Genomic DNA, 19,711 nt, shown 5'->3' with positions numbered 1-19,711 from the left:
CTAGACAAACACAAAGCACTTAGCAGGTCTAAATTCAACAGACTGCAATATTAAAATGGGAAACTTCCTGTCTGCTGGATTAGGACAGTGAGGTCTGTCTATGTCATCTCTAAGGCAGCAAGCAAACCCAACCTCTTGACAGACTCCTCTCTGATGTCCCGACATGTTCATTACATCTGGAGAGCTGGAGACGACACAGCTTTGAAAATACTTGAAGAAAAAGAGAACTAGCTTGTTTTGTTTACGGAAATACATTGAACATGTTTCTTTAGAGGAAAATGACATAAACAATATGTTTTGGTGAGCAACAATGGAAACTCCAGAGGGCACCTTTAAAGAGCATGTTGTGACATATTAAGGAATTTGAGTTTTGAGCAAAACACACACACACACACACACACACACACACAAAACAAATCTCCATTATGAAGAGCCTGAAAATAGGTAGATTACGTCTTCACAGCAAATAAGTCTGAAATGAGTTTGTGAGATGATGATGATGACTAAAATAAATGACATAGATATGAAAGAAAGGTCAATGCAGCAAATTAGAAATGCCACCCATAGTCTGATTCATAAGATCAACTAACCTCAGGTAAGGCTTCAGGTAAGACTCTAATATTATCTTTAAATAAAACAGAGTCCAAATCTGTAAGCTATCCATTCCCCCCAACTGTAATCCTTCTCAATTTGGATGAGTAATACCCATCTCCTCTTGTTTCATGTGTCTTTACCATTTCTGCTTCTCATCAGCTTCATCTTGTATTGCTCCAATAATCACTCCGCTCATGGTTAAATATTCATGATGCTCCTCGTGGGCTCGCCTCTCTAGATCCCTGTGACATTAGGGCAGCAGGTGGCAAAGCTGCTTTTTCATTAATTACAAACATCTCCCTGGGCAAAAGTTAACTCCCACACACACACACACACACACACATACGCATTGCACACTTATACACAAGTTCACACGTGCAGGTCCACACACACACACACACAAACTCGCCATTCAAGCATAGCTGAATGATTGACAACTTTTAATTCAGAGAGAGGGGCGGGACTTGAATATCATCACGCCCCTAATTACAAGACAAGACATGACATGACGAGACAATTAGAGACAAGTGAAATGGTTCAGTTCACATTTACATGTAGCAAATGTATTGAGTTTCTCTTTTTGTGTGTCCAACTCAGCCTCTGCCTCTCATTGTAGCTCCTATTTCATCTTAATTCAATTCATTGTTCAAACTGAAAAAAACATTACTGCCACTTGCTGGCGTGATGACGCTTGGCACTTTAATTGCACCCACTCAGAGGCGGGCAGACAGACAGGCAGGCAGGCAGGAGAGTGGATAATGGAGAAATCAGTCAGCCATCCCTCCACTCACTATAAAAAACATATAGGAGCTAGAAACAAGTGAAAGACAGATGAATAAAGACCATTATGAGTGAGGAGACGGACTGTCAGTGACTTCCACAATGACAGAGCAGCTGCTTGATTTTGGTGTGTGGGTCCGTTATCATCATCTCACATGCCAGACCTGCCTGTCTCGCTGCCGTCTTATTTTCCATCTCCTTTCATTGCTTGCTCTCTAGAACGGCCATGACAGACACGTCCGGACTCACAACATGATTTTCTGGGGGTTTTAGTTTTTCAAATCCTTCTAAAAGTTACATTTAAATACTTAAAGCTGCAGTGAGTAGCATTTTTTAAATCTAATATCTTAAATTGAAATATATTGCCAAAAAAAAAAATATATATATTGCACAGACAGGTGCTGACAAAGGCTTCTGTGATTCAGACACAATGAACAGCTGTCAGTCAATTGGTGGCCACACTTCAGGTCTCGACTCCTCTCACACCAAGACATCAAGCTGGTATTCTTTTGAGCTCCCAATTGCTGCATTAGCTAAGGCTGGCCACACATTGGACCATCTTCAGATCTTAACCACTTTTGACTTGAGACAATAGACATAAGGACAGTTTCAACCTTGTTTCTAACATTATAATCCTCCAAACATACACATACATCGTCATGATCATAGTGACGATTTAACAGCGGCGATTCCCCAAACACGACAGAAACCTCACATGATTAAACCCGAAGAAAAACAAATATAGAGGATGACCAGCAGTGTCAGCTGGCTGCCCTTGTGCATTTTCTTTTATGCGGCTAGAAACAAAAAAAGACAATAAGAATATGGGTGAAAAGATGGGAAAGGCACAACTGCCATGTATGTGAGCTGCAGTAAACAATAAGCACACTACAGTATCTTGTGAGTGATGCTTCCTGGTTGGTTTGCTCTCATCAGCCACTGTGGGTATTCAAATCAAACATGTTTGATATTTAAATATCAAAATAAGTATTGATTTTCTGGCATAGCACAATAATTTGGACAAATGATTGTGGCAATCCTTATATCAGGTCACACCCCCTATCATTGGAGCAGGGCAATTCAGGCACAAAATTTGGCCTAATTAAATCCTCTAGTGTGTTTTAAGTCGAAAACGGATAGTAGTGAAGGACAGGGTGGAAACTGTGGTACTGTATATTGTAGCCTCAAATATGTTGTAGTGTCACTTCTTCTGTCGTTCAGCGAGTGTTTTAACAGGCACAAAAGGTAATTAAGAGCTAAGGGTCAGAGTTCTGATGCAGCCTTAGCTCTCTGTTCATTATCAAGTCAACATGCAGTGTTAATATCATGGTGGGATGTGGACAGTTCATTGTGTTTAAGACATTTAGTTCTTTAAAGCCCTAAAATTGATCACATTTACATAAAGACTGCAGGGAAAATCCGTCCAAGCAAATACAGAAATGTTCACACTTTTTCTCTCCGTAACAGAAACAAAAGGGATGAATCACTGGACCAGTCTTTTGTAATCGGTGGCAGGGATTCAAACACACAACTCCAAGAGCATCCTTAAACTTGTCAAAGCAACAAGCTTGACAACATTCAGGAACCCGTAGTCAACCTGACTCCTGTTGATCTGCAATGTCCATTAGAAAACATCCAACTCTGTTGGAGGTTTGTGCTTTTTCTGTCTCTCTATAAGTGCTTGTTCACAGTGGGAAGTGTTGGGTCTCTATCTATAATTGTAAGGTCTCCAATTTACTAGTCAAGAGTGCTTTGACAGAATGCATCTTATGATTTGCTACTATACATTTACATGCATTAATCTGAGAGCTGCTTTTATCCTAAGCAACGTAAATGTGAGATATATGAAAGTGCTTTGATATGCAACACTACTGTGTTTTTGCACTAAAAGGAAAAATCACCCACTGGGCAGCAAAATGGGAAAAAGCTAAATAAAATGAAAAGTATGCAAATCCACTCGTGCCAAAGTACAGCTAGTTTTTGTCTCCAACTGAGTGGCGGTAATTGTGTGATGACTAATATCCACTTGTTGCATGAGTCACGCTCTCAGCAACATGCTGTCTGAAGAAGATGACCTCATGATCCTCTGAACAAAGATTTTCAGCCATTACATAGACACTTCAAAACACTGTGTATTTACGGTGTGATAATGTGTTCGAAAAAAGTCTCGGCTCTGAGTCAAAAGCAATCTACAGTGAATGTTTGGGGGTGTTTAATGTATACACACAAACACTACAAGTCCACACACGTTTCCAGTTTGAGATGAAAGTGAAGGGAAAATGATTCATATCATGCTCGTCTTTGTTTAATTTAGAGTGCCTTTGCCGAGGCTGGATTTGATCATGAGTCCTTGGCTCAGCCCTAGGGGTGTAGCGATTCGTTTTAACAACGGTTCGATTTGAATCATGATTCATGGTTGCAGATACGATTCAAGGACAATATTGGTTTAGAACGATACGATTCAGCCTGAGCATGAGTGTCTACGCGCACACTTTCTGTACCCACATGTGCACGTGGCCTGTGCCACCCAAGGCCACACCAAATTGTATCTGGTAAGTTCCATACGAGGCTGCAACGGAGAATTCATTAATTCATCATTACATTTTTGATGAATTGAGGGACTATCAATACATTAGAGAAGACAGATGATAAAAAGCAGATTTCTCCTCTCCCAGTATAATTATACACTATTACTATTGGGTTATTATGCTGGTGCATTAATGTACAAGTATCATTTTAATGCTGTGGCCGTTAACATTTACAAAATTTTCCATTAACTAAGCGTGATGATTTTATGAATCTTATATAATGACTCTATAGCTGTCAAGGAAAAAAGTATAATGTATCACCTTAAATTGTAGCAGTCTGAGTATTAACAAGTCTAAAATGAAAATACTTTATGCCCCATTTCACTACCATACTTGAGTAAATGTAGTTTCCTCCACTGCAATTAATTATAATATAAGAAAGAAAATACAGGAAATTTAACCTGGAATAATAAATATTTATTTTATTATATAACTGACTGACTCATAACAGCTATTTGCCACACAAGGACACAAGTTCAGGTTACTCCATTGCAGCTTTTTATCATTTTATCCATCTTATTGTATGCATGAGAGCAAATTAACTGTGTTAAAACACACTACCTGCATCACAAAATGCAGTGACAATTAAGCAGACTGCAGCATATTTCACTATGTTATGTGCCAACACTTATGTAAGAGCGGCGGCTAACGATGTCAGGTTACAGTCAGAGGAAAGAGACAGAGATTCTGTGTCTGGATCTCCCCTGGTTCATTAACAGTTGTCACATCTGTTGAGCACTGTTATCAGTGCAAGCTTGTGTACTGTAGTGCATACGTGTTTGTGTGTGTGTGTGTATACTATGTGTGTTATTACCACGATATGTGTAATTGAACGTGCGACTGCAGGAAACTGAACGGAAACCACACTGGTATCTCACCTCATGATTTAACACAAATGAGACAGACAGTCATCCCCCCATCAATAATCTAACGACGATGAGACTCTGTTTCATAGGAGACTTTGAATGTTTAACGTCCTTACACACATATGATCACATATTCATCAAAATGAACCAACTTCTCTCCCTTTTTCTCATCCTTGTCCCACTGTGGGCTCAGTGGAGATCAGTGAATTGACTATCCAACATGTTTTCAGCCCATTTGGCTGCTAAGCTCTTGTCACTGCTGTTGACCACATGATGAGGGCTCAGTCTTTCTGTGCAACTGTGAAGCACTGTTTACCAGAGGTTGACAAAACCACATAAAATACAACCTCCATGATGAATTACGACTCTTGTGTGGGATGATTGGCTCGGCATTATGGGGGCCAAAGGTCAGGAGAGAAGTCAATATTTACCGCTTCAATTTCCTGTGGTACGACAAAGGACATCAGCAATCTCAGAGCAATATAGACACACAGCATCAAACAGGGATGCTCACTGCCTTTGATACACTGAATGCATCACTGCTTTTGTAGGTTTTCTTAAGCAAATTGTGTGAATTGCCAAGAGAATTGCTGAGCCAATACTGGATTTAAGAGGTGGATACCAATATTGATGGAAAATAGATAAATATCGATCAAAAGATAATAATGATTGAAATAGATCTATAATGACCTATTTCTTATCTGTGCAGTCCAAATAAACCACATTTCATTAATATCTTTCTCTGTGGCAGATGTTTTTTTTTTTATTGTACAGAAAAAGCGATCCAACTGATTATGATAATAATCAGTAGTTGCAGTTCAACCATGTAGCTGTGATGAGCCCTGCTTACCTACATATAGGTTGGTTAGTTGATACATATCCTGTAGGTTGAATTTCCATAGTTTAATAACTGCAGACTCACATTTACATGGAGCAAGTGCAAAATTCACAGACTCCAATATCATTGGACCATGGAGTCTCTTGCCTGTTTCTACTGTGGCAATGGATCTGAGTAAATGAGATACATAGAAAAAGCCTGTTACTCTCATTTAAGGTGACTGGGTTCATGAAATATGCAGGGATATTCTCAACACCTTTCTCTCATTATATTACATTCTTACGATAACGACATCTGCAACATGTCTAAAAATATAACGGTCTCCACCTAAAAAACCTGAACTCGATGTCTGATTGACTGGGCGGTTCAACCTGCAACTCCCATGTTTCTGTAGCTGCATTAAGTAAAGGGAGATTCAGTTCTGATTACTGTACAAAATACAACAGCAAAACCTCTCATCAGCATCATTTGACTTGGAACCTGGTTAACTGGGATGAAAATGAACATGTTTGACACTTTGTGTTACCCTAGGGTAGCGAAAGGTGAATGTCCAATATCTGCATATTTATTTTTAATGCATCTTTCAGACTAACAGCTGCAAACTTCCTCAACGCAGAAGCTGAGCACCCACATGTATAACCACTTTACTGTATCTTAAAATCAGCCGACTGAAAGGTTGAGTGAAATTTTTTTGCAGTTGCCTGATTCATAGCCCCCACCCCCACATACATACTAAGTACACCCAAAAATAACATCAGAGAGAAGTGAAATCTGAATCAATGGGGCCGTCTACTACAGTATGTGTGAAACTCCCTTCTTCTGAGCTTAAAAATGGGAACTTTTACATGACCCAACAAGGTGTGAAACCTCTGGTCCTATTTGTGACACACAGTGGGTCAGGGTGTCATTGGTGTAAATGGGAACATGAGGGGTGACCTCCCTGCTGAGGAGGGTTTGGGAAAATAAAAAGAAGAAAAATAAAAATAAAATAAAATTTTTAGGACATTTTATTATATTACACCAGCATTTACTATTTCTGACCCTTTATTCTTGTCTTCATTAATCTCAGCAGCTCTGAGGCACAGTATAATGTCTGACATGTTTACTGTCTTGGTTTTGCACCTTGGCATGTGGATATTTGTTAATTAGTAGGCTTCGATGAATTTCATTAATTTGAAAATACTTGTTTAAACACAATATTGGACTATTAATGGTTTGTCCTGATAGTGCTGCCAGATTAAAAGTCAAGTTACTACAAATCATGCTGTGAATGTGAAACCTCACACGCTACAATAAACCTAACCTTTACACTATGAGGGGAAGTAGGAGAGAACCAGTGCAGGCACAGGGGAAACTCCACACAGAAAGGCCCCAGGACCAGGGACTATCCCAGAATCCCCAGGGAGGTGACAGTGTTAACCACTGGAACAATGTGAATTCTACTTAAAGGAAAAGCCAGAACAAAGTACATAGGGTCAATCCTTTGGGCACCATGACTGTGCTAAACTTCATGGCAGTCCATCTAAAAGGTGAGATATTTTGGACCCATTGATATTGAGATACTGTAATTTCCAAAGTCAAGCTACTGGCATGACAGAAAAAAGAACAAACCTCACCCCAGTCTGAAGCTGATAGGTGAAGCAAAGTCTTTCAGGTTTTTTCTCATTCATCCTATTGCTCAGTGATAAACCTAAGTCCATCCATTGTAGCTGTATCTCATGCTGACACCCTCCCTGATGTACCACTGCAAAGGTAAATCATTACAATAAAGGTCTTGTGTAAAATACACACTACAAACAGGTTGATATGCATTAGTATGCCAGGTGTGATCCATGTCTCTTAAACCTGTCGCAGGCATTTTATGGACCACTCCTGGACAGAGTACTCTAAGTAAATCATAGAAGGGAGAAGGGAGCCAGTGCTGCGATGATTCATCTCCTCTGGGTGGCAAGTTGGTCTATGGTAAACGGCTTCATCCCCAGAACGTAACATATGATAAAAATAATAAAATCCCTTTTTTCCTCAGGAGACAGATTGTCTGTGATTAGCTCATTAGGGAAATTTAAACATTGTGCTGCACATCACATGTTACATTAATTTGAGTTCAAATACTGCACATGTTGCTCACAAATCTGACAAAAACAGGGAAGGAACTGACCCTGAGGCTTGTCAAACAACAAATGTCAAGCTCATGGTGACGATACGGGAAAAGTCACAGGATCAGCAAAGTCCTCAGGGTACATCGTCTGGGAAAAATGTGCGATGACACTGTTCAATATTGCAATTACAATGACTTGCGATAAATAAGCAAATATTTAAGTGTGAATATTAACCATCGAGTTCCTGACTCTCTCTGCATCAATAGGTGCCCTGAAACACTGAACATAATAATAGAAAAAAATATTTTGAGCATACTGTTATGGAACAAATTGCACATGAATAATAAATCAATTAAACCAAACATTAACTCTCCTGGAACCTCTCCTTACATATCACATTTTCAGCATCCTTTTGTGATGTGTTTATCATGCATGTTCATACCGTGATAACAATGAAAATACGATTAACCGGTCAGCCCTGTTAAATCTGTTAAAAATTTCATATAATCCTTCCTGAAGTCGTATATAGATATTTCAGTTTGGGCCCCCCTCCCTTGAGTTTGTCTTGTTTATGTAAACTGTCCTAGTATTGTAATGTTTTGTACTGTGCTGTCCTTCGTCTGTTCATATATTGTATAACCCCTAATAACATTTAAATATTAAAAAAAAAAAAGATGAATAGGTTGGATGTTTCAATCCTTACAGGCATAATTCAAGATCTGTCTTCCAAAGACAGATGAGCAACGTTGTTTTATGATGCTCGCAGGTGAAACTTGTGGTTGTATAAGAGGTCTTGTATAAGAGGACAGCTGGGTGCAGCTCCCATGTCTCTCAGTAGAGGTGAGAAGTGCTGCCCTTCTCCCCCCCACCGCTGCATTTTACGTCAACCGAGGAGACTGAAGGATTACTGCTCTCTGGTGTCATGAGGTGAGGTAGATTGTGAGGAGAAAAAGTTGTTTCTCCCCATTGTCGGAAATGAGAGGAAGATAGTTGTAATAATATTGTTAATTGGCTTCCCTCTGAGCGTCTTTGCTTGATTCCCTCCTCGACTTTCCCTCTTCATCTTTCTCCACCTCTAAATGTTTCTCTCTTTGACTCTTATGGAATTAGTTTTTTGAGCTTCGAGACATTTTGACCCCAGTGATGGAGACGGTTTTTGCAAAGAGTAATTGGTATTTTTATTTGCGCCTCAAAGATGAATTCACCAACTAACCCTGCAGGTATATGTCTAATGATGGGGTTGAGCTGAAAGTGAGAACAACTACTTGCCCACCTCAGGCTGCAACATTTAAAAGAATAAACAAAACACATTATTTTTTAGTGGAAATGAAAAACAGCAAGTCGGGGGATAGACAATTTAAAGTATGATGGATGGGAACAATTACAATATGGAAAACGGATACTGAGACATCAGTGTGTAATTGCAGCTCACTGAGACAGACTGGCCTGTCTTATCAAATATTACAAGAGTTTGGTGACAGATAGGCCTCAAAATGCTACACATGCATTTTGTGGAACCCCAGTCTGGCGGAGGTGTTCAGCACCAAGGACAGCTCCCTCCCACCACAGACTGTACTCTAGATCCAGGTCGGTACAAGACTCAGCTGTCTATAGTGGAAGTATACAACAGCACACACATTGAGCCTATAGCACATACTGTAATATGTTCCTTAAAAGACAAGTGTGGCAAGAGTTTGTTTCTGCAATCAAGTCAGAAACCAAGCCTGATATAGCTTATTCCTCTGAGCCATAGAGGGCCATGCATGTCCCAAAAGTATTAATGAGCCTCACTGTTGCACTGGGTTACATGTTCATTAATTACTTTTACTTTTACTACGATATAAATGAATAGTTTATTTTTGTGTAAGTCTCTCTTACACAAAAACACCCTGATGCCATATATCACAATTAAGAGGAAATGTACATTAATCCAAAGCTGAAAATGTATTAGCCTTAAAAATGAAACACATTTATGAATTTACAGTATATAGTAGCTTCAGAATGAATCAGTGGGCTTGGGTCACAGACAGGGTGGAGGAGTTAGAAAGTATTAAGAGAATGACTAATGCATTGTTTTGGTCAGAGGGAAAATACTGAATAGCACCATGCTTCTCAATAATTATCCTAGACACAGCAAATAACAGCATTAAAGCTTCCATCTTGGTCTCAGACTAATGGGAAAACTAATGATTGTAAAACAACTGTGTCTAATTTCTGTCTGATAGCATCTCATACAGCTTGAATATGAGCGCTGTATGTTTTCATTCTTTCTTTATTTGGCAACAGTGGGGTAATTTTGTTTAATGGCTTCAGAATCCATCTTTTGATTACATTTCTTTTCTTATTTTGATGAGTTAAATGCTTTGAATGTGTCTAATTATAGACAAAATTAAAGTCAGCAGCTAGGTTTATGGGGGAAAAAAAATAGAGCGGTTTGTCTCAATGTTTGAGTTTTTATCTGAGACATGAATCTGTGCCCTGCAGAGCCAGACCCTGATATAAAGATCAAGCTTGGCAGAGTCTTTTAACAGGAAAATGCTGGTTTTCCATTAGAAGGTCCTGCAGATTTATTTTTTAAAAAGAGACTAGAGCTGCTGTCTTTCCATAGGCACGGCGAGAACCTAACCCTGTATCCCTTGGAGCATGAAGACCTCCAAGTGGCACAAGGTGATGAGATGTGTTTAGGTGCTGAGAGAAACGGAGAAAGTAGAGTAGAAAATGTCCTCAGTACACACGAGTGTCGTGTGATTTTTGTGCTCCTGTGTTTCTATGCGAGTTGCAAAATTGCATGTCCTATTAAACAGCAAGTTAGAGAATAAAGACTACATCTGAGGTCCTCTTCCCCGTGAGGATAAAGCAGCAGGAGTCATTTCCACCTGGCCGATGCCTTTCACATTCTACTGACGACCTCCTGATTGATGCAAAGAAAGAAACACAGGAGAAAATCACCTGCACTCTGACTCTTCCAGACTTGATTCGCCTCACAATCGCACACAAAGGCACAAGCTCTGCCCTCTGGTCAGTCCCAGTTACCTGCCCATCGGTTTGGACCTGTATTACCATGGCAACAGATGATCTGGACTGAAGTACACTGTATTCTCTGAATTTCTACAGCCATACCTGGTTTGAGGAAAAATCCAAAAGGGTAGAAAGGGTATCTGATTGAATACTGCACTGCTATGTGAACTGACCTTAAAGAGGAACTCCGCTGATTTTACACATCAAAGTCTGCTCACATCTCTCAGACAGCATGCAGAAACTGAGGTATTTGTAGCTTTAGATGTGACATTGCCTTAAATCTTTTTAACTTATAAATCTGTACATTCTACTATGTTTTAATCACGCCTAAAATATGCAGAGTTTCTGTGAACTCAACACAACATTGCTTCATCTGTTTCCGTTTTCTCATTATGATATTAAAAACACATTAATTGAGCAAAAAGCAGCTCAAATGTATGACCCACAAATGAGTTATCAAGATGAAGTCATATCTAGTTAACCATGATTTGCTCTACAGTACGTTGAAATACCATGAACCTGCCAAAGGAAAGGAATCACATAGAATGCACTCTGTTTCCCATTAGTGTTTGGCAGTCATTATCTGTCAGAGTAAGACTGAAAAATATATTACAACAAACAAGATGTACAATTAATGTGATTACATTCAGTCTGTGAATCTATTGCCCTTATGGCTCTCTATAGACTCTGTATTTTAAGCCTAACAAGGTTCCAGTGCATCTCTGTAATCCTGAGAACATGCTGAGAGATGAGACCACAATAAACAAGAGGAGGAAGAAAACAGAGCATCTCGCTGCAGCTTTGAAGTGGGAACCGGATCAAATCCCCGTACGAAGCAAATTGCCTCTCTTTCCCACCAACTAAAAGGGATCAAAACTGTCTTTCCTAAAAATAACGATTACTCCCCGTCTATATGCGTCTCTGCGGATCCTCCATGGGAAGACAAACACCAAGGACCTTCATGTTTTCCAACTCAATTAAGTCTCAACTTCTCAAACAAACACTCACTGTTTATGCCATTTGTGCAGTTGCGTGTATGGGTAACTTTACATGTATTCATGTATTCATAAACTGCACCGAGTCTGCTCCTGATCGAATTTGCTTCAGTGTGGGGAAAAGTGCCGTTTTTAGTCTACAGGATGACTCCAGAAGGCTCTTCATGAGTTTGGGAAGGTCTGTTTCAGTTCACTTTCACTGCACAAGGATCCACACAGAAGAGAATAGGAGGGAGCGGTAGGATGATAATGAAATTATTCATTTCACACAGCTCTGTGCCACACTGAAATCAAATAAGTCAATATGAGAGAACAGCCAACTAAGCACCAAACTTTATGAGTTTTGCACTTTCGTCTCCATTAGTAGCAAATGCAGTGGACCGAGTTGGCTGATGAAGGTCTCTGCTTTGGTTAGATAGGCCTTAATGTACGTCGGAGCTACAGACACTCTGTTATAAGAGATGTTACATAAGTAAATAAATCAACCGCTCATCCACCCACAGACTATTGCAACCCACGCACACAGCTATAGAATGGCTGGATACTTTAGTTAAACACACAAACAGTCGCAGCTCATGCAAGTTTGTCTCTCACGGGTTTAAAGGATCTAATGTTGCACTTACGTTTTATGTAATGGTGTCAACATTGGAACTTTTAAAGAGCCTTTAAAAAGAGTGAATTTACCACGATGCGTGGGGGAACAAGCCAAAGTAAACTCATAGATAGATGGATCTGTGCTGATAAAATCGTTAAATCTACTGACATTTCTCAAAACTACAATAAACCCACACACTACTACGGCACAGATTTTACACAACAAAGTCTGTCCACAGGTGTCTGGGGTGGAATATTGTGTATGTGGAGAAAAAGTCTTTTGTAGCTCCAGAGAGAGCTGTGCAAAGCCTGATACATTGCCTCTAGTGATGTCACTCAAGACAGTGCTGGTTGGATCTGAAAATAACAAAATAAAAAAAGTTCGAAAACGCACAAAATAAATAAAAAAATAAAAAAATCTGGAGGTGCAGAGCAACAAAGAAGTGAGCTCACCAGACCTCTGTGGCCCACTCCTCATGTCTGCTTGAGGCTAGTGACATGAAAATACAGTATTTTACTGCTGCTACTCGTACTTACACACCTGAATCTCTGATTGAACTGAGATTCATGGATTATGTGGGCCCCTGGCTTTCAGAAAAAAAAAATCTATAACAAAGATGATGATTTGAAACCCTTATCCAAAAGTAGGATTCTCACATACCATACTATGTTGTAAAAGGTACCCAATAAGACCCATAGTCTATTTACAATACAGTGGTATTTGGCTGTGTGTGCGTGCGTGTGAGAGGATTTAACTTTTTAACCTGACAAAACTGAGTGAGAGAGAAAAAAACATGGCCAGCAGATGATACTGACCAGATAAGCCCTGGACTGACCTGGGTCTTAGAGGTCACTTCTCTGTCTGTCTGCATCTCATGGACAGACACACACATATGAGTGTGATCATGAGAAAAGATTTTTTTCCCTGCCTGCCCACGTAGAACCACAAAACTGGTCCATGAGAGACACTGTGATCACCCAGGGAGCCAAAAAAATCTAAAGCATGTCAAACTAATTTAAGAAATCAATATCCTTTCTTGTGAGACTTCTAATACAGGAAATACTTGTAGCTCTGGGGAATAAAAAGTCAATGAATAGCTTAAGAAGAAAAATCCCACTAGTACTTATGGCCCTATTTTACAAAAAGGAACAAAACCTGATTGTATGATCGAGTCTGCATGTTTGTGTTGAGATTTGATTTGACTGTTTGTTTTGTGAGTTTTTTGTTTGCTTGTTCTCCATTGACTGATTGAACTCACCCTGAAGTCAATGCCCACAGTGGAGATGAAGCTGCCAGCCAGGAAGGCTCCATCTTTAAAACGGACCAGTAGACAAGTCTTCCCCACGCCAGAGTCTCCGACCAGCATAACCTGTTCAGAAAAACAAGATATATAAAAAAAAACTCAGCACAAAAAATACACAACCAGAGGTGTAAAGGGATACAGTTTCAGACTGATAGTTAATGAGGGTAAATGTGAAATAATTAGCAAAGAAAATTGCACGTAGGAGCATGAAGAAGTCTGATTGTTTGTCCTCAGAACATTTGAATCATTCAGCTAAATCAGTCCTGGGATCCTGGTTCTCAGCCAGAGGAGAGGGTGTACTGTATGTGAATGAGTGTGTGGCTGCTCGTTATGACCACCAGTGGATGTCCGTATAGATCCTGCGTGTGGCTCTGTGTTTGCACATCCAGCCATGCATGTTGTGCACATGTGCAACAGACATGCTTGTTTGTCTCATTGGGGCTGAGCAGACAGTCAATGCATTTCCGCTTGCACATGATGTGATCACTGTTATGAGGTTAGCTGGGGGACTGTGGGCAATGGAAATCAAAAGCGCCTCTTGAGAGCAGAGAGGAGATGAAAAACAGACAGGGTGGAATAAAGTGATGTATAGTAGCAGGTACAGAATTATAAAAGCGGGTAGTATGTCTGTCTGTGGATCTTGCCCTCTGTTTCTCATCCACTTCCCATTTCTGTTTTCCTTTCTCTTGTCTCTTTGTCTCTCATGCCCTCCCCTTTACACAGCTCTGTGTGATCTCTGTGTTTGCAGCAGTGTGCAAGAGGAGGCACCTGGACTTCCCCATGCCCTGAGGTCAGTCTAAATAAAATGCAATCAATTTCCTCAATCGAGAAAAATGAAATTACAGAGAAAACAGTGCAAGATGAAATATGGTGCAACTGGCTCCAATTGGCATGCACTATAGAGACAGGAGGTCAAATTCTATGATAAGAAGTCTTCCAAAAGAGGGATTTTGATCCAGGCTTTTAAGTTATTTAAAAGGAATTATTACTGGAACAGTACAAGTATAATGAATATTTAAGGAAAGATATGTCAGTGTAGGCAGTGTATGGGCTGCTGAGCCCAAATGGATACTTGAGAGAGAGAGAGAAGACTTTGTGCCTGCAGTTCTTCATGTTTTCAGTTCTTCATGGCAGTGAAGACAATGTGTACTGCAGGAAGGACAGTGCATGTATCCAATAACAAATTATTCAACAAGAATATCTACTGCTCACAGGCTGAAGAGGCTTGGAGAGAATAATCAGTTCAATTGTTCTGCAAACAAAAAAGAAGAGCAACACAAAGCCATTAGTGCACTTGCATCAAACAGCTGCTTCAAAAACCATGGAGTAGGTGGCACGAGTCCCTTGAAGCCATGCTAGGAGTACACACACAAACACACACACACACACACACACACACTGAGGATCTGTGGGCGTGAAGCTGTGTTTGTGTTGTGTTAGAGTGACAGTTCTCGACTCACAAGTGCTGCACGTTGTGGATCGACAGAGAGAGACACACACTAACAGCAGCTGCTCAGTGCCAACGCAAAAAAACAAACCCCAAACCCCACTGACCTGTGCCTCTGGAACCAAACGCGCATTCATTCATTCAACCAGTTGCACAGACGCGAGCAAATGATTTGTTTGTTGGCTGTCGCAGGGCAGTGCGCACCTTTCCAGGTTATCGATCCCTCTATTGACACAGCTGGTGTCAGGGGGGGTTCGCTGATGTTTAATGAATAGAGGGGTGGTTGTAAAGCGGGAGATAGTGGAAGCGGGTAAAGTGGAGGACAAACAAGGTTCACTGTGTGTTTTTCCATCTCTACCTATACTCGCCCTGCAGGGAAACAAAAGCCAGCAAAGTGTCTGTATGATCTGATCCACCAGATGATTTACTCTGCGGTTAGTTTACGGTGACCTCTCTCAGTTTGCACCGCGCCCTCCTTCATCTCTGTGCATCGATCAAATAAACAAACCCCACTTGTATCGGAGTTACAGTTTTGTTCTCTGTGTCTTACCTTGAACGCGATGTCATAGAACTCGCTGCTGTTGCTGATGGACGGTCTGCTGGGATGGACCACGCCGTTCATCTGGACAATGCCCGGGCTGCTCCTCGCAGCTTTCCCCGGAGTGCCTTTGGCGGTGGGGCTGCCCGCAGACGGACTGCTGCTGCTGGCGGCGGCTTTGCCTTTGGCAGCCTTCTTGCGAGACATCGCTCAAGATTTTCAAACTAACTATTGTGAATCACGGCTGAAGCAAATCTCAATGAAATGAAACCTCAAGAAAAAACAAAATAAAAACAAAACAGTGCAAGGTAGGACTGAAAAGTTACAGCCGCGACTAAGTTGCACTGGTAAAATGGAGCTATCACCTGCGCGTTGGACGCATGTTCACCACTCCAAGTACAAGTGAATTTGTCCCGAATTGCCGGAAGAAAAAAAAAAAACTGCTGTCGCTTCCGCTGTGTCGGAGACGCTTCCTGCAGCCTGGGCTCTGAGCGGTGGAACGGCGGTAGTGTAGTTGGATGTGATGTGGCAGGAAAACTCCAGCGCAAAAACAAATCCGGACGCACTTTGCGCTGCGTAAAAGCCCCAATGCTCCTTTACAACGGAGCCCCCACCTTTTGTGTTCACGGTCTAAACTAACTGTGGTCCGCGAGGACTGATGAAACACAACACACCACGTGACTCAAGTCAACGTTATCTGTTGACAAGGTGCCAACTGTAAATGACCTGCGCGGGCCACTGTAGTTGGACTGTCAGTGTGTGGAGGCCACAGGACGCTCTCCGTGGTGCTGAAAAATGACTTCATCCGTACAAGCATTGTTATGGTCCAATTCCTCCCTCTGACACAGAAGCTTTCCACTTCATTAAATCTTCATTGCTGTGAGACTGTGATTTCTATACGACTGTGGTGCCAAGTGTAATTTTTCCTTCCATCTCTGGATACTCTGTCTTATTACTTCAGGTCAATTTTCACAGCAATAACCAGGGTTATGGAATTAAGACAGCGTGTTCCAATCCATCAGAAAATTATGAATGTATTGCCAAAAATCAGCAAAAGCTATTCGTTTAGACAAACCTGTATTTTAAAGAGCCATTTATAGTCTCTATTATTTGGTCAGTATTTGAATATCTTGCCTAGTGTTGGCTCACAAAAAGGCGACCATAAGTTTACTGATGTATTCTTACTGTAAATTTCATATTGTATCTTACATGTATGAGGTGCAGCTGGGTGACGGGACTATATTAAAACAATAAACTTAGAATACAATCAGAATAATATGTGTTCTCCACTGATTTAACTCGAATGAGAAGCAGATGATCTGGTTCTGTTACACTGAGCTTTACTCTTATGTGGAGGAAAATAGCTACAACACTCCCAGCCACCTGTGGAGCGCATGAAATGTGATTTCAACTGCACACCACAAGAGGGGGACATGGGAATATAAAACAGAAAGTTGATCAACAGGATGAAGTTAAAGTTCATTTATAAAGTTGGTGATGCTTTTGGTGTATGCTTTTTTTTCAATGCTATGAATTAGGAATATGGAATTATTTTTTATGATAATGTAGGCTAATTGTTAAAAATGAGAAAAGAAGCTGCCTATAGCTGTGGCCCTGAAGGACAGTGCAACAACATGACAAAAGTGTAGTATACAGACAATGTGTGTTTATTATTAATACTGGGCATCTGTATGGGATATAGTTGTTTTCTTAAGCTTACTCCATCCTCTAACGGCTGTTTGTAGTCAGAACAAACCAGTCAAGGGACTGGCCACTGGCCTTTCTGTGACTCTTACCCACGCCAGTAATAATTCAAAACACAACTCGAACATCTCTCTATAATACGGAGGATGTCGCTCTGTAGCAGGATCCACATATTGTCTACATTTGCAACAAAAGAACTGCAGCATATTCTGATTAGAGCCTGAGCCTCTGTGGCCAGTAATGGGATGCTGTTGTTTCCCCCCTTTCTCTGTAATCTAGTTTGTTATGCAATATGAAATTTGTGTATGATACAACTGCCTTTGTGTTCATGTGCCAGGCTGTCCAGGCTCATTAGAATACGCTCAAAGATCATAGCCCAGAGGCCTCTTTGCTTCCCAGAACAGGAGACTGAAATAAGCTTGTATTACCTCTGACCTTTGAGATGTGAATAACACGAGGCTATCTCAAGGAGGATGCTTAATGTATTGCTTATCAATTCACAAAGAAACAAGAGAGCAATAAACAGGTTCTGAGTCATGTGAATGGGAGTTTCTGTGCAGTGGGTGAACAGTGTCGATACATATAGCCTCTTACTGGATTTGGCAAGGGCTTATAGACATCATTTTTCAAAGCATTCCTATGTGGTAAATATTGTTTTGGGTAAACGTTTGATGTAAAAATTAAATTCTAACGTAATCTAATATAAAAGCACCAAGCATATTCTACTCCTCTTTTTATTTCCCCACAGCCAAATTTGAGGAATTTGAGGTTATAGTATAAACTTCATGGGGGACATTTAGCTGACCCTGGTTCAGAGGTACTGAGATGTTTGGTTATTAAGTTTGGTCTCTGTCCTTAAATCTGCTGTCTGGTCAGCATTTTTCTACACTCCACCCAACTCCTGGAGAAGTGCAGAGTAGGAAGTGGCGCGTCATTGGTTTGAGGGAATACAAACCCCGAAATCCACCAACCCCCGCACACAACTCAGCTCGACAGCTGAGATTCGTTCTGGCCCTAAAGCAGCTGTCAACTGCGGCAACAGCTGGGCATTTTGGAGGGAATAGGCGACGTTGGAGAGAGCGGGTCGTTGGACTCTGTCCCTGCTTTTACATAAATTAACAGCCTTGTCAAACTGAGTTAAACATGCCCAGTGAGCGTACTGTACATCATAAGGTTACAATTTGTAGTTGTGCTCCATTGGCTTGCATGTGTTTGTGGGTGTCTGTGCCAACACATACAGCAGCATGAACACCAACTGTTGAAGCAGTTAAGAGAAATGTAATCATGCAATGTTCTTTTTCTTTGCTTAACTGAACATGGCAAGCTGTCTTCTCTGTGTCATGTTCTGTAAAGCAGCTGCATGATTCATTCGTCAAGAATGCATCAAATCACATCATTTCAAAATGTTAATTAGGAGCAAATTACGACACTCTTTCCTGGGTGCGAGCATCCTCAGAGCTGTGCCCTTTCCATGACAGAGAGTCAAACAGTCTGAAAAGTGTGGGTGACAAGCCCACTGTAGTTGGTAGGTGCAAAAAAACCAAAATAAAACATTGTGATTGGGAGCATCAGGCTGTGAGAGGGTGGCTACAGTATAACGGCTTGCATGTGTGTGTGTGTGTGTGTGTCCAGTACTGTAAGGTTAAGGTCACATCACTCTACGGGCACGCCCAAAGGCCAGGCATTTGTCAGTTTACCCAGAGTCAGGTGCCCCGAACGTGGACTGGGTGGCGTGCAGCAGCCTGGCCAGTCGCTCAACCACAGCCACAGCAACTGTTGATCTGTTGGCCGCTCTTCCTCTCAGCTGCCCGCGTCCTGAGTGCTGTGAGGAGGGGCGGCCGGGGTGTGTGTGTGTGTGTGTGTGTGTGTGGGGTGGGGGGTTGGAGTCGGTGGGGGCAGCCAGCCGACACCCCTGTTTGTCAGGCCTTGGCGAGCGCAACCATCAGTGGACTGGCGCTGCCTGGCACTTATTCGTTCCCTGAGGCATCTTAAATGAGAGAAACAGAGTGTGTGTGTGTGTGTGTGTGTGAGAGAGAGAGAGGGAGAGAAGGGGGGGGGGTATGGGTGGCAAGGGTGCTGCTTGTTTATGGCGTACTAAATTTGATTCGTATGCAGTGATGTAGGGCATGTCTTAATGAATAAGAAATCTTAACAGTATCACGACAATGTGTTTATCATGAGCTGAAAATACTTCCTGGAAAGTAATATTTCAGCCCATAATAATAATGATGTTGAAATATCCCAGTTATCAATGGTTATCAAATACTAACAAATAACAGACGTCATTGGACCATTACATTACTTTCACCGCTGAATAGTTTTTTTTATTGCAATACACCTAGGCCT

The 19,711-nt window shown here is 41.1% G+C and overlaps 1 protein-coding gene across 1 annotated transcript in view; it reads right to left on the bottom strand.

The window, feature by feature from the left end:
* The window catches only part of LOC146982920 (ras-related protein Rab-26-like), a 57,376-nt gene extending 41,238 nt beyond the window's left edge, over positions 1–16,138 (bottom strand). Inside the window, exons 1-2 of the mRNA XM_085784205.1 lie at positions 15,674–16,138; positions 13,632–13,742 (exon numbers count right to left, since the gene is read on the bottom strand). Of these exons, the coding sequence (XP_085640331.1) occupies positions 13,632–13,742; positions 15,674–15,868 (306 nt within the window). The 5' untranslated portion in view covers positions 15,869–16,138. The remainder of the gene's footprint in view (positions 1–13,631; positions 13,743–15,673) is intronic.
* Between the last annotated feature and the right edge of the window lie 3,573 nt (positions 16,139–19,711).

Source organism: Trachurus japonicus, chromosome 8 (genome assembly GCF_045865225.1).
Source record: "Trachurus japonicus isolate A0001 chromosome 8, Traja_1.0".
Lineage (NCBI taxonomy): Eukaryota > Metazoa > Chordata > Actinopteri > Carangiformes > Carangidae > Trachurus > Trachurus japonicus.
The sequence above is the reverse complement of the archived record's forward strand: the minus strand, read 5'-3'. Positions and strand labels throughout refer to the sequence as shown.